The following is a 15789-nucleotide window of genomic DNA, read 5'->3' on the forward strand; positions in this document are numbered from 1 at the left end:
TGGACCCATACCTTTCACCATTAACTAAGATAGACTCTCACTGGATTAAAGATTTAAACTTAAGACATGAAACTATAAAAATACTAGAAGAGAGTGCAGGGAAAACCCTTGAAGAAATCGGTCTGGGCGAGTATTTTATGAGGAGGACCCACGGGCAACTGAAGCAGCTTCAAAAATACACTACTGGGACCTGATCAAACTCAAAAGCTTCTGCACAGCCAAGAACACAGTAAGTAAAGCAAGCAAACAGCCCTCAGAGTGGGAGAAGATATTTGCAGGTTATGTCTCCAACAAAGGTTTAATAACCAGAATCCACAGAGAACTCAAATGTATAAGCAAGAAAAGAACAAGATCCCATCGCAGGCTGGGCAAGGGACTTGAAGAGAAAATTCTCTGAAGAAGACAGGTGCACGGCCTACAGACATATGAAAAAATGCTCATCATCTTTAATCATCAGAGAAATGCAAATCAAAACTACTTTGAGATATTATCTAACTCCAGTAAGATTAGCCCATATCACAAAATCCCAAGACCAGAGATGTTGGTGTGGATGCAGAGAAAAGGGAACACTACTACACTGTTGGTGGGAATGCAAATTAATACATTCCTTTTGGAAAGATGTTTGGAGAACACTTAGAGATCTAAAAATAGATCTGCCATTCAATCCTATAATTCCTCTACTAGGTATATACCCAGAAGACCAAAAATCATATCATAAGAAAGATATTTGTACCAGAATGTTTACTGCAGCCCAATTCATAATTGCTAAGTCATGGGAAAAGCCCAAGAGCCCATCGATCCACGAACGGATTAATAAATTGTGGTATATGTACACCATGGAATATTACGCAGCCTTAAAGAAAGACAGAGACTTTACCTTTCTCATGTTTACATGGATGGATCCAGAACATATTCTTCTTAGTAAAGTATCTCAAGAATGGAAGAAAAAGTATCCAATGTACTCAGCCCTAATATGAAACTAATTTATGGCTTTCATATGAAAGCTATAACCCAGTTATAACCTAAGAATATGGGGAAGGGGGAGAGGGAGAGGAGGGAGGAGGGAAGATGGGTGAAGGGAGGGTGATTGTTGGGATTACGCCTGCGGTGCATCTTACAAGGGTCCATGTGTAACTTCGTAAATGTAGAATGTAAATGTCTTAACACAGTAACTAAGGAAATGCCAGGAAGGCTGTGTTAACCAGTGTGATGAAAATGTGTCAAACGGTCTATAAAACCAATGTATGGTGCCCTATGATCACATTAATGTACACAGCTATGATTTAATTAAAAAAAATGGCCAGTTAGGCCCTCAACTCAAACTACCACACAAGCACTTTTCCTCAAAACATCTTCACACTTTGTTATGTGATAGAATTATTTCATGTGTACTTCCCGTTTTGCCCCAAAGGATATTAAGAAGATGCATATTCAATGTACAAAGAATAGAATGACTACCAGCACACTTTGGTGCCATTGTCTTGATTGAAGCTGTGGCACTAGCAATTTTGCCCACCGGTTACTTTTATATCATTGGTGCAAATGTCAATACAGCAGGCAAAAAGGCAAATAGTATCTCAGTGTTACTATGAAAACAGTTTTCTTGCACAGCCCATGAAAGGGTCTTGAAGAGTTCTGCATCACCAGCAGGGCTCTGCAGACCACTTTTTTGAGAACTACTGTTTTAATTCAGTCTGACTAGAATTAATGAAATACTATGGGGGAAAAGTAGTCTTTCAAAATCCAAATGTTATGAATAACTGAGTGAGATTTTCCCTAAAAAGGCATTTATCAATTACAGAATACATTTTATTGTACATTTTAGTCATCAAAAAAAAATCAATAAATCATGCAGAAATATTTCCTACCTGATTAATGTAAAAATGACCACAATAACAATTACATAAAATGGCATATTTTATTTTATTTCTAAGTATATTGAAAGTTTATTAAGACTCTTATAAATAAAAAGTAGTGATTGCTCGCTCACAAAAAACATGTCTCACTTGTTTATTATTTCTACTTAGCTGATAAAAACACATGTGATTCTAATATGTTATATATATATATCATCTGTAATTATCATTAACCAATCACCTAGTGACTATCCTACCTGAGCACTCAGGGCTTATCTGAGGTTGAACCAAATCCACATCTTCATCTGACCCCTCCTTGGCCAATTTTATTTTCTCAGAGCAGTTTTCCTCTTTATCATCACGACTACTTCTTCTTTCTTCTGTATTACTGCTTTCTGAATGATCCTCTTTATCAGAGTTCAACTTGCTTGCAGTTTCAACCTAAAAGTAATTTCCAAAAAAAGTGTTTAAAATGCTGTATTTTTTAAAACTTTAATTTCTAGAGTATTTTGAAACCCATATAAGCATATGTGAGAATATACATAAAAACATACACTTTAAGGCTCACACCTGTAACCCTAACACTCTGGGAGTCCAAAGTGGAAGGACTGCCTGAGCACAGGAGTTGGAGACACACTGAAAACCCTGACTTCATCATTATATGATGGACCCATGTAACAAAAGTATTTGTGCTCCCTTAATGTTTTGAAAACAATTTTTTTAAGTGACAAGTCTGGGCTTGGCGCCTGTAGCACAGTGGTTACAGTGCTGGCCACATACATTGAGGCTGGCAGGTTTGAACCTGTCCCGGGCCAGCTGAACAACAATGACAACTACAATAAAAATATGGCAGGCACCTGTAGTCTCAGCTACTTGGGAGGCCGAGGCAAGAGAATCACTTAAGCCCAAGAGTTGGAGGTTGCTGTGAGTTGTGACACCACGGCACTCTACTGAGGGTAACATAATGAGACTGTGTCTCAAAAAAAAAAAAAAAATGACTAGTCTGAATTGAGATCTGCTTCTAATGAGAGTCTTCTAACCAGAATCCTGTGCTTTATGTTTATGCTAGTCACAATTTTTCTACCCAGTTTGGTTTCCCTTTACATCTTAACCAAGTTCATTCTGAAAACACCAGCTTCACACAGCTGTGTTTTCCTAAAGCAGAACCAAAAAAAAAAAAAACACCCCAAGGATCGTAGACCTCATGGTCTGTGTACTGTGCTGGGAGTCCCAGTGGAAATAAATACAGCCCAAGAAGAGGCAAGACCTCCGGGAGAAAGAACCACTTTGTAAAGGAGTGTCTTTCCCCCCCAGCAGGGGGATTTCTGCTCCAGCTCTTCTGTCTCAGCCCTCAGCAGGTTTTCATGTTCTGTTTGTACCCACATCCTCAACTTTGTAACACTGCAATCTGTAGTCTCCTTGCAAATCTCCAGGGTAAAAGATGGGTGGTGCTGAGAAGTAAACCTCCAGGAACACAGGACTGAGTGTGCGTCTCTCTGCCTGAACCAGGACATAAGCCCAGTAGAATTAAGCCAAGACAGTAGGATTAATAATCCCAGCCACCATTTATGAGGAATTGGGCTCAGATGTGTCCTGCCTCATTCACCCCCTTGCAATGCCTCTGTGATATGTATAGGTATTATCACCCCGAATTAACAGAGAAGAAAACGGATCCAATAGAGAATAAAACTAGTGAAGCCCCAATTTATAAATAAGTACCTACTTTATGTAATCTTGGAGGCATTAAATGGCTTTAAAGACATACTTCGTTCAAAGGCCAGGAAAAGCATGAAATTCCACAATATCCAGTGAAACCTAAAAGCTACATGGTTCTGTGAAAATGCTAACATTTCTGGGAGAAGTCACACAAGTCCCATGAGTCATTTATATCTTGGCATAAATGAATTTAGCAGACCTTTCTCTGAAAATGGGATTCATATGGAAGAATACAAAATACACAGAATATAGACGATAGCAGCATACTTGAATAGCACACTCCTGGGTACACAGAGACCTCCACACATATCAGCGCATACGAGCCCAGCTCAGAAGGAACAGAAAGCAGTGAAGCAAAAAGCAAAACTGGAGAACTAAAGGTAAATTTTGAAATCTTACCCAAGGTTTCCCATCCGCTCACTACCAACCATCTTCCCCATCCCATTGCCTGCTGCCTTCTGTTCCAAACCCCCTCGCTCCTGTACCCTGTGACCTGTGTGTATAATTTGTCTTTCTTCTTCTTTCTCAATACCACGTTCCACCTCCGTTTTTCTTTGGTCCATGTCCCAGATTCCATTCCTCCCTCTCGGTCCCAGGAACGGTAAATACCTCATGAAAACCCTCCCTAAGAGTTAAATCCCCTACTTGAGATCCATGAGATTTTTACGTAAAATACAACTATTAACTTTTCCAAGGAAAAAGTAACATAAGTGACTTTAAGTTACTTATAAGTAACATATGCACAGGTAACAACCAACCAAAATGTTTAGAATGAGAAATACATTACTACTACAGAAATGTCACTAACACTCTAGCACTTTGAACTCACTTTCTGCTGTGTAAATATTTTTGGTGAAAATTTAATAGAAGACAAATCTGAACAATAAAAGTAGCCGAAACATCAATATGCGAGGCTTTATAGACTGATCTGCATTCAGTAGCCAGCACATAGTCTATTTGAAGCTTTCTTCTCCAATCTGAGATAAACCTTACTAATTTTCTATGAACTTGATTAATATAAATCAGCTTTTAAAGGCTTTGTTCTTAATATGAATATCAAAGTCCACATTAGCTAATAAATATTCTAGAATTTGACCTAGAGCTTATTAAGTTCAAATAAACTCTGACTTGGAGTGATCACTGATATCTTTCTTTTAAATGTCTTGAATGAGGTAATATTAATCTTTGTATTAAAACATGTATAAGTATCAATATCATGAAGTTGTTGCTTAAAAAAAAAATCATCACCCAGAAATACGTATGCAGGAATAGAATACTAATTCTATGCTGTTCTAAAATTTTTCAGGTCTCTGTAGATTATGGTAGCTATTTAAAACAGGCAAGTCTTCATTCTAAATTTATCGAACACATATTTCATGAACACCTACTATGTTAGCTGATTGCTGGGAGTAACATAGGAAAGACTGACCTATTGAATTACAGAGTTGAGGCCAATAACTAAAATGCATTGAATACCTACGAGGTGCCAATTACTGTTCTAAAAACTTTAGATACTGTAAGTCATTTTATCCTCAAAATATGTCTATGAAGTAGATAGTATTATGACCCCTTTGAACAGATGAGAAAGCCATGGCACAGAGGGTGAAAATAATTTTCCCAAGATCATATAAAACATAAATATTAAGTCCCCAGTTTGCTGGATAGAGGTGGAACACATTCTTCTTAGTAAAGCATCACAAGAATGGAGAAGCAAGAATCCAATGTACTCAATTCTAATATGAAGGCAGGAGATGAGCTAATACAAGGTGGGGGTAGGGGAATGAGGAAAAGGGGAGAAGGAAGGAGGATGGGGGTCATGGTATATCGCACACCTCTTGGGGACAGGACACAATTATAAGAGGGACTTTATCTAATGAATGCAATCAGTGTAAACTAATTCTTTGTACCTTTAATGAATCCCAAACAATAAAATAAATAAATGAATTATAAAAATCCCTAATTTGGTGGAGGGAGGCACCTGTAGCTCAGTGGTTAGGGTACTGACCACATGCTCCAGGGCTGCTGGTGAGTTTGAACCCAGCCTGGGCCTGCTAAACAGCAACAACAACAACAACAATAACAAAAATAGCCAGGCATTGTGGTAGGTGCCTAGTGTCCCAGCTACTTGAGAAACTGAGGCAAAAGAATCACTTGAGCCCAAGAGTTTGAGGTTGTTGTCAGCCATGATGCCATGGCACTCTACCGAGGGTGACAAAATGACACTGTTTCAATAAAAAATAAAATAAAATAAATAAATCCCTAATTTGAATCCAGGTGGTCTGACTCCAGAGTTTGCTCTTATAACCACTATGCTTGGAACTAAAGAATCTAAACTGGTTTTAGATTTCACTGTGGGCTACATGGAAGATTACATAACCTCTATTTAGAAAAGCATAGATGAGCTCCCAGAAACGTTAAGGAAACTGCTAATGGACAGAAGTTAAAATGAAACTTAAAATTGGGAGACTTATAAATCCTTAAATCAGCTAGTGTGGCTGAGGATAGAGATAAGAGCAACAGGGAAGGAGAAAAAGGATTTGCTAGCCTCAGAAAGCGACGGGCTTAGGTTTTAATGCCCATGTAAGGGTAAGACAGGGCCTTGTGCCCGTGCAAGACAAGATGAAAAGGAATCCTCCCTCTCCTGCTCCATAAAGCTAGATCTCACAAAGAGGTAAATATTCAGTGACAGGATAGACTAGATAAACGTGTCTGTCCATAAGCACAGGGTAACAACAAAAAAGGTGTCTGGGGCTCACGCCTGTAATCCTAGCACTCTGAGAGGCTTAGGCAGGTGGATTGCCTGAGCTCAGGTGTTCAAGACCAGCCTGAGCAAGAGTGAGACCCCATCTCAAAAAAATAGCTGGGTGTTATGGTGGGTGCCTGTAGTCCCAGCTCCTTGGGAGACTGAGACAAGAGGATTGCTTGAGCCCAAGAGTTTGAGGTTGCTGTGAGAGTATGTCACACAAAAAAATCTGCAGTAAAATTCAAGAAATCTGTGAGTGCTCCCTACACACATCCTCTAAAAAGAAAACTTAAAATTGGTTGTTAACAACAACCTTGGTTTCATTAATTGCTGGAAGGTTGGGAGAAGTTTAAATCATTTCTTAACAGGAAATTACCATGAAACACCCTGGTTCGGGTGAGAGCACCTCCAAAGAAGCATTTGAACTTCTGCTCCCTGTACGTGTTCTTGAATTTGAAGCTGGTTTTGAAATTCCATCTAGGTTTCCCTTTATAATATCCATTGATATCCTGAAACAAACAAACAAAAAATTAAAATGGATATTTAAATGTTTCATGTATTAGTGTTAATATCCAATTAGTCAGAGCCTTTGTTTTAAGCATTATGTTACTACCGAAGTCACACTTTAAGGACTCCCCAATTTCATCAAAAGATATCTTGCATAGATGTTAAACTTTATGCCACAGTAGGCATAAAGCATACTGCCCAAGATATCAAATACTGAAAGTGGCTAAAGAGGATGCAGAAGTGAATGCCGTCTGGGTGGCTTCCTGCACTTCCAGGAGAAAACACTTACTATGGCTTTGGTCTTTCTGAGGGAACACTCAGGGGGCACCTCTGCCTCTCAATCAAAATGGACTTCATCTCAATGATTTGCTAAGACCTCACTGCTACCTTCCGCAGGTTTTGACTTCCTTATTCTAACCTGTTCCACTCTAGCGCAGCCTTAATTCACAACTTCCCCCTGGTTCTGAATTCTCCTCTCCTTCTTGCTGCCACATTTTCATCAAGTCCTTATCTCCAGGGCACTGTTCTCATTTTATCAATCCTCCCCTTCTAAAACCTGTAGTTCTACTTCTGCCCTGTGAGGCAAGACACAGAAACCTACTTCCTTTATTAAAGGACTGACTTTCATTATCTGCCCACACAATGCCAGTCCTTCTAACTATTTTTCATGTGACAACATACACAGGCCTCTCGCTCTCCTGGCTGTTCTATTCCCAGTGCTGTTTCCTAAAGCAAGAAATACCAGGCAGGGTGGTTTAAGCTAGAGGGAGAGCATGGGGAACGCAGGCACAATGATCCTTCCAAACTGTGCCCTTGTTCAGGACCATTCCATATTTGTCCAGTGATATTGGGGTAACATGCATACACAGTAAAATAGAAGAAATAGGGATAATTCCAGTTTTTGCCCTCTCAATACTTAGCTTTACGTATGAAGAGGTGTCTTCCAACAAATCTTTTCCTAAATTCCTATCAATTACATATTAAATCATTTTCCTCATAACAAAATGAAGAAAGGCAATTGCCTGTACTACCACAATATCCTTCTCTCACCCTACAAAATGACTCATCTTTCTTTTTTTGAAGAGCAGAAGCAGAATCCAGAGAAGCTTTTAGCATAGGAGGAAGCACAAATATAAACAATCTGAAGCTCCTCCTAGGTCCATAGAAGGATAATATGGTTTTGCCTCCAACCATTCAATGCAGCAAATCTGATGCTTAAGAAACCAATTTCCCAGTAGGGCAACTCTTCCCATCTCAGCAAATGAAAAAGGCATTGATTGATCTCAGCATTATTCAAGCTCTGCAAAAGGATGTGGGCTTACTCAGGAGGACACTGACATTATTATTGTGGGATGATGGATCACTATGGCCCTTCACATCACAACCAAAAAGCATAAGTCACCAAAAGGCCAAATGTCTTGCAAATGCCCTCAGCAGTCTGACAAGGGAGACTTATTGCAGCTTACAGAGGGAGCAATGAGATGGGAGCATGTGCAGAGCCGATGAAGAGAGAGGCTGAAGGAACCATCAATAACCTGCTTTAGAAACAGGTCTCTTTTATTATGTTCACTCCTGAAAACAATAAATGAAATAAAATACAGTTTCTGAGGTATGTAGGGATGCAACTGACAGACTATCTTATGAATTTGGACAAACAGAAAAAGGTATGGATAAAAGGCATGGAAATCTGATCTTAGGTATTTGAGTATTTGAAAAGAAATCCTAATTGCCACATGAAAATTGTACAAGAAAAATAAAGCATATACAAGAGAAAAGCAATCAAACAATATATAAGTAGTTATAATTACACAAGCACTGCATGTTTAAACAAATATTGTGCTTTAATTATACTATATGTAAGGAAAAGAGCAAAAGAAAAAGGGCAGTGTGAAAAATCTTATTTGTCATAGCAGAAAATCAAAGAAAATATTAAAAAACTGATGAAGTCAAATAATAGTTAAACATAATATTTAAGAATTCAAGATGGCTTGAAAATATTGGCCTGGGAAAAGATTTTATGAGGAAGTTCCCCACCCCTGGCAATTGTAGCAACACCAAAAATAAGTAAATGGACTTGATGAAGCTAAAAAGCTTCCACACAGCTAAGAGTACCACAATCAAAGCAAACAGACAGCCTTCGGAATGGGAGATTTTTGCATGTTATGCATCTTACAAAGGCCTGATAACTAGAATCCCAGAGAACTCAAATTAGTCAACAAGAAAAAAGCAAACAATCCCCTCTATAAGTGGGCAAGAGACTTGAACAGAAAGTTCTCCAAACATGACAGATACATGGCCAAGAAACACATGAAAAAATGCTCATTATCTTTAATCATCAGAGAAATGCAAATCCAAACTACTCTAAGATATCGCCCAACTCCAGTAAGATAAGCCCACATCATGAAGTCCCAAATCTGGAGATGCTGGTGTGGATGTGAAAAGAAGGGAACAACTTCTACACTGCTGGTGGGATTTCAAACTAACACAACCTTTATGAAAATAAGTATGGAGAATTCTCAAAGAACTAAAAGTCAACCTTCCATTTGATCCTGCAATTCCATTACTAGGTATCTACCAAGAAGAACAAAAATCATTTTACCACAAAAACATTTGCACAAGAATGTTTACTGCAGCTCAATTCTTAATTGCCAAGTCTTGGAAGCAACCCAAGTGCCCATCAACCCAAGAATGGATTAACAAACTGTGGTGTATGTATACCATGGAATACCATTCAGCCATTTAAAGATAGAGACTTTACATCTTTTATATTTACCTGAATGGAGTTGAAACACATTCTTCTTAGTAAACTATGTCAAGAATGGAAAAAAAATCCAATGTAATCAATACTAATATGAACCAATATATAAACAATTACATGCCCACCTGAACCATAAAACACAAATATAGTCTAGCAAGGGGGAGAGGAGAAAGTAGGGAGGGGAGGGGTGAGAGGGGCAGGTGACTGGTGGCGGGTGGGGGGAATTGATGGGATCTTACCTAACGTGCACAATGGGAGGGGGTTCAGCCCTCCCCTGGGTGAAGGGCTCAACTAAAACTTGAACTTTATCTTGGAAATGAGAACACTGTAACCTAAAATTTGTACCCTCATATTAATTTGAGGTAAAAAATTAACAAATAAAGAATAAAAAGAAAGAAAGCATTCAAGATGATTGCCTCTGTGTAGTAAAACCAGAGGATGGTCTCATTTTTTCCCCTCTATTGTAAAGATTATTTGTAATTTTTGATCATACTACTTTAATAAAAGTAAAAACTCATATTGAAAGTAATAAATAAATGAAAATATGAAATATCCATGTAATTAGAGGGAAACATAAAGATAATTTGCATAATTAAAGACTTATTAAGCATGAACATACATAAATCAAAAAGGAAAAGACTAATTAAATTTAATTTCATAACACTTAATGCTCTTTAGTCTCAAACATAAAAAGAATTTTAAATGAAATTAAAAAGCACCTGTGAAACTGAAGAAAATACATGCAACATAAATGGTATACGAAAGGCTAATGAACTTACATATTTATAGAGCTTTCGTTAGGAAAGACTCTTTGGCCTAGAAGATATGTATTTCCTAAAACAGGAATCAAAACATCATGTAAGTGATCAATGGCAATAAAATCAAGACTCATAGAGAAAAAAAAACTTACTCAAAATGGGTAATAGACCTAATGTAAAATTTAAAACAGTAAGATTTCTAAAAAATATGTATTACTGTGGGTTATGCAAAGATTTCTTGGAAAAAAACATAACAAACATGATTCATAAAAGAAATATTGATAAACTGAAATGTATTAAAATTTAAAACTTACACTCTTCAAAAGATATTGTTAAGAAAAGGAAAACAAAACTGGAAGACTGGGAGCAAGTATTTGCAAAACACATTATCTGGCAAAGGACTTGCATCCAGAATATATTAATATAAACAAGTATCAAGACCCAATAATAAGAAAACAAAGGATTTGAACTGCCATATCATCCAAGAAGCCTTATGAATGGCAAATTAGCACAGGAAAAGATGTCCAATAGCATTATTCCTTAGAAAATTTTGAATTAAAACCACAATGAGATATCACTACACACTTATTTGAGTGGTAAAATTAATTTTCTAGAAAACTAACAATACCAATTGCTGACAAAGTCAGGGAACAACTATAACTCTCATATACTACCATTGAGAATGCAAAATAAGACAAAACACTTTTCTAAAGTTCTTGGCAGTTTCTTATGAAGTTAAACATACACTTATCATATGACTCCATGAGCTTATTCAGAAATATTTACCCCAAAATAAAAACTTACATTCACACAAACAACCTAAACAGTTATAGTGGCTTCATTAATAATTGTTACAAACAAGCCAGTCATGGTGGCAAGTGCCTATAATCCGAGCTGCTCAGGAGGCTGAGGTAGGAGGATTGCTTGAGCCCAGGAGTTTGTGGTTGCTGTGAGCTAGGCTGGCGCCATGGCACTCTAGTTTGGAAGACAGAGGGAGACTCTATTTCAAATCATCATCAGTAAAAACCAGAAACAATCCAAATGTTCCTCAAGGAGGGAAAAGATAAACTAGGAAATACCCATACAGTGAATTACTACTCAGCAATATAAGGGAACATGGATGAATATCAATTACATTGTGCCAAGCTGAAAGAAGCCAGGGTCACAAGTCCACATGACAATTGCTTCCAACAACATAACATCATGGAATTGGCAAAACTATAGGAACCAAAAACTTTTGAGCAGCTTCCAGGGCTGAGACTTGGGGATTTTGAGGAGAATATGGAACTATTCTGTACCCTAATACATAACTATGTGTTTGTCAAAATTCAGAGAACTGTAAGTTAAAAGGGTGAAGTTTACCATAAATGAATTATGCCTCGATTTTAAGTTACCATCTTCGTACCAATCTTTCTTTAGTTATACTCATACATCCATAAAATAAACTAGAATTGCTGAGACAAAGAACAATTGCGTTTCCAATTTTGGTAGTGTGCCAAACTGTCCTCCAAAAAGTTTGTGGCAAATTAACGCTGCTACCAACAGAGCTTGATGAGATGAAAGTGCCTGTTTCCCCACACTAGCCTGGAGCCACTCTGATTATCCTCAATGGTTTGTCATCGTTGTCAGTCTGATAGGTGTCGAAAGGTATTTGTAGGCTTGATTTACGTTTCTTTACAAGAAAAATTGAATCTCTAGAGTGAAATATTTACTGGCCATCTTTTTCCTTTTTTCTATGAAATGCGTATGTGTATCCTTTGCCATTTAAGTCTAGCTTAAATGATTATTCTAGATCTTAGTAGCTGGAAGGCATGGGAAGATAGGAGTCTCCGCTACCAGAACCTAATATGTACGTGTATTATAACTTCAGGAAGGTCGGGGGTTCCAGGAAACCCCTATGAAACAGCTTGCGTAGATGCAGAAAGCCCCAGGGTTCAGACTTGCAGGCAGTCTTCGCGTCCCGGCCCCGCCCCCTTGATAGAGCCCGCCCCTACATGGCCTGCCCCCGCTCTCATTGGCCTCCCCGCTCTCCCTGACAGCCAATCATCGGGACAGGCAGCCTGACACACCGCCGCCCCGCCTTCTCGCGGGCGAGTCGCGCGGCTATCGAGCTTCGCCCCTCACCTGTGCGGTTCCTCACCTTTCCCGCAGGGCCTCAGGAGCCAGCGGCCAGCCGTCAGAGGTCTGATCGGCGCAGAAGCGCGCTGCTGACCCCAAAGGGAGGGGTCTTTCCGGACACCGCAGCCTCTCTGGAGGTGAAGGAAACCGCGGGTCTGGTCCCAAGCCCGACTCTTCCCTTTGAACGTTGTTTCCCTGGCAACCAGAGAAGCACCAAGCTTCAGCCTCGCGATAGGAGAAAAGAGCTGTACCACCCGGAAGTGGGACGTGGGGCAACGGGTGGCGGGAAGACTTCTGCGGTCGCGGGAGCTGGCGCAGCGGTGCTGTGGCCTTCTGTCTTCGCCGAGACGGTGTGGCTGGGGAATTAATGCTTTTTCGTATTTATGTTGGCCTTGGAACCGGGACATCTGGTCCCGAGGCCAACTTTGTATGGCTTTGTCACTATTGCGGTCCCCGCTAGCCAGCTGCTCTCTCTGAGCTCACTTTCCTCCGTAAATTGGGCAGGATAATCATTCCATCCTCACAACACTGTTGTGTAGCTAGAAGAGATCATGAATGTGAGGCCTTAGGAAAATTGTAGGTGGTATGTCAATTTAAAAATATTAATTTTACACATATTATGCTACAGTCCCAAAAGGAAATTAATTGCTATTTGCACCTTTTATTTCGTAGTTTCTCTAATTCTCAGTGCATGAAAATTATTTCCCTGGGTCCTCAAAGTGATTTTCTTCATCTCCAGTACTGTCAGATTTCCGCAGCTTTTCAGTCTGAACAGCACATTGCAGTTTACAAGGTATTTTCACATTCGTGACCCTTTGGTCCTCATTGTTTTTAGGTAAGATGTGTATATTCAGCAGAGCAAACAGTCATAGGTTCACTGAGTTGCTCAGGGAACACAGCTGCAGTCTAGGCCAGTGCTGGAAGTAAAACCTTCTGGCTGTAAATGCCATCCATATACTGCAAATCCAGCATTTTTATCTCCAGCCCAACCCTCTTCCTTGAACTCCAGACACCTGTATCTAACTGCCTATTTGACCTCTCCTCTTAGATGTATAAGAAGAATCCCAAACTTAGCACATCAAAAAACAAAACTATTGCCAAGAGCAGTGGCTCATGCCTGTAATCCTAGCACTCTGGAAGACTGAGGCTGGTGGATTGCTTGAGCTCAGAGTTTGAGAAAAACCTGAGCAAGAGCTAGACCTGGTCTTTACTGAAAACAGAAAAACTAGCCAGGCTGGGTGGAGCATGCCTGTAGTCTGAAGCAGGGGGATCACTTGAGCCCAAAATGTGAGGTTGCTGTGAGCTACAATGATGCCACTGCACAATACCCAGGGCAACAGAGTGAGACTATCTCAAAAAACAAACAAAACCCAAAACTATTAAAATACTTCTCCATAGTCTCCCACTGCACTCTATTCCCCATCCATCTCACTAAACGATAATTCCATCCTGCCAGGCTCAGACCAAAAAACCTTGGAGACATCCTCAATTCTTCTTCCTCTTACAGTCTGCAATCGATTATAAACCCTCTCATCTTCACATTAAAAACATAATCAAAATCCAAACACTTCACACACCTTCCATACTTCCAATTCAGGGCCATGGCATCATCTCTTTCTTAGATTTTCTTTTTTTTTTTAATTAATTTTTTTTTTTTTTTTTTTTTTGTAGAGACAGAGTCTCACTTTATGGCCCTCAGTAGAGTGCCGTGGCCTCACACAGCTCACAGCAACCTTCAACTCTTGGGCTGAAGCGATTCTCTTGCCTCAGCCTCCCGAGTAGCTGGGACTACAGGCGCCCGCCACAACGCCCGGCTATCTTTCTTAGATTTTCAACACAGCAGCCTGAATGATGCTCTCAAGACTTACGCCAAACATTCCACACTTCTGCTCTGGAATTTCCATGGCTCACTATTTTACTTAGAGTCCCTACACTGTCCACATGTCGTCCTTAATGACAAAGGCTCTCTGTTACCTATCTGACCTCCAGTCCTACCACCTTCCCCCTGCTAAACTGTGCTCAGACCACATTGTCCTGACTGTTAGTGGTTCCATATAGGAATTTCTCCCCAGCATTTCTCAGGAAATTTACATGTATTTCCAGATCTCAAAAAAAAAAAAATTTTTTTTTGAGAAATCAAGAAAATGAAAGACACTAATTCACCTATGAAAATTAAGACTTCATAGTCAATATAGAGATGTCACTGAAGAAATCCACTAATGTCCAGTTGAAATCAAGAGCAGTAAATGCTGACACTCTTAAAAGGTTTAGATCAGCATTTCCAGGAACTAGCATAGGAGCATCTAGGAAAGAGGTGGTCACAGTCTAATCAGCCACGCATGTGTATGGGTTCCTGGTCCTGTCTGCAGCTCGCAGTCAATCTTGTGAATAAAATAAATATTAAAAAGTTGACACTCATTGTATACTTTACACAAATTTTATGAGGAGTATTCTAAGAAATAATTGCTTTGGATTCTAAATAAGCCCTCAAATTGGCAACTTCCAACCTGTGATCCCGTGTAGTAGCATTAACCTTGCTAGGAGCTTTGTATGTTACATTATTCCAGTACTACCCAGTAATGTTTTCTATATTTTCTAGCATTTCAATATTTAATATAATACAGTTCTTATAAACACTTCTAAACGTGGTAGTTCTTATTCAGATGTCCATAATGATGAGTAAAGAATATAAAGAAAGTTAGAAGTATTTTAAGAATATCTTCAGATTTTGAGAACACCTGGCAATTTTGATTTCCTGTTTCTGCATCCCAAAGATTAATACCTGCCAGGAAGTTAGAAACACTATTCCTTGTTTTTGTTCCTCCAAGACAAATAATCATACACTTACACCAGCTGATGGCTTCCTCTGCCTGAAGTACAGTTTCCCGGCTTTCCGTATGTGTTCTTTCCTCTCTCTCCTCCGGTGTCTGCTTATACAGGAGAGCCTCTCCCAACCACCCTGTATAAAACAATAGCTCACACTCCCTACCTCCTGTCCTCTCAACCCTGCCTTACTGCTTTATAAGGAGGCCAGATGTCATCTGGATTCTGATATCAAACACCTGGGCAATATTAGGTACATGTGTAAACTTTGATGGGCCTCAATTTCCTCATTTGAAAATGAGACTAGACTAGTTTTGCAGTTCTTTACTGCAAAAATAAAATAAATACTCATCCATGGCTATCTCTTGAGATCAAATGAGTCTGAAACACTAGGACTTCTGAAACTTCAATGCACAGACAAATCACCTGGGAATCTTGTTAAAAATGCTAATTCAGTGTTGTGTGAGATCCAAAACTCTAACAGGCTCCCAGGTGATGCCAGTGCTACTG

At 39.3% G+C, this 15789-nt stretch overlaps 1 protein-coding gene across 1 annotated transcript in view; it reads right to left on the bottom strand.

Moving 5' to 3' along the window:
- FSIP1 (fibrous sheath interacting protein 1) overlaps positions 1-12584 on the bottom strand; it is a 200919-nt gene extending 188335 nt beyond the window's left edge. Inside the window, exons 1-3 of the mRNA XM_053595539.1 lie at positions 12479-12584; positions 6692-6824; positions 2114-2297 (exon numbers count right to left, since the gene is read on the bottom strand). Coding sequence (XP_053451514.1) covers positions 2114-2297; positions 6692-6817 — 310 coding nt within the window. The 5' untranslated portion in view covers positions 6818-6824; positions 12479-12584. The remainder of the gene's footprint in view (positions 1-2113; positions 2298-6691; positions 6825-12478) is intronic.
- Positions 12585-15789: the final 3205 nt, after the last annotated feature.

Source organism: Nycticebus coucang, chromosome 6 (genome assembly GCF_027406575.1).
Source record: "Nycticebus coucang isolate mNycCou1 chromosome 6, mNycCou1.pri, whole genome shotgun sequence".
Classification (NCBI taxonomy): domain Eukaryota; kingdom Metazoa; phylum Chordata; class Mammalia; order Primates; family Lorisidae; genus Nycticebus; species Nycticebus coucang.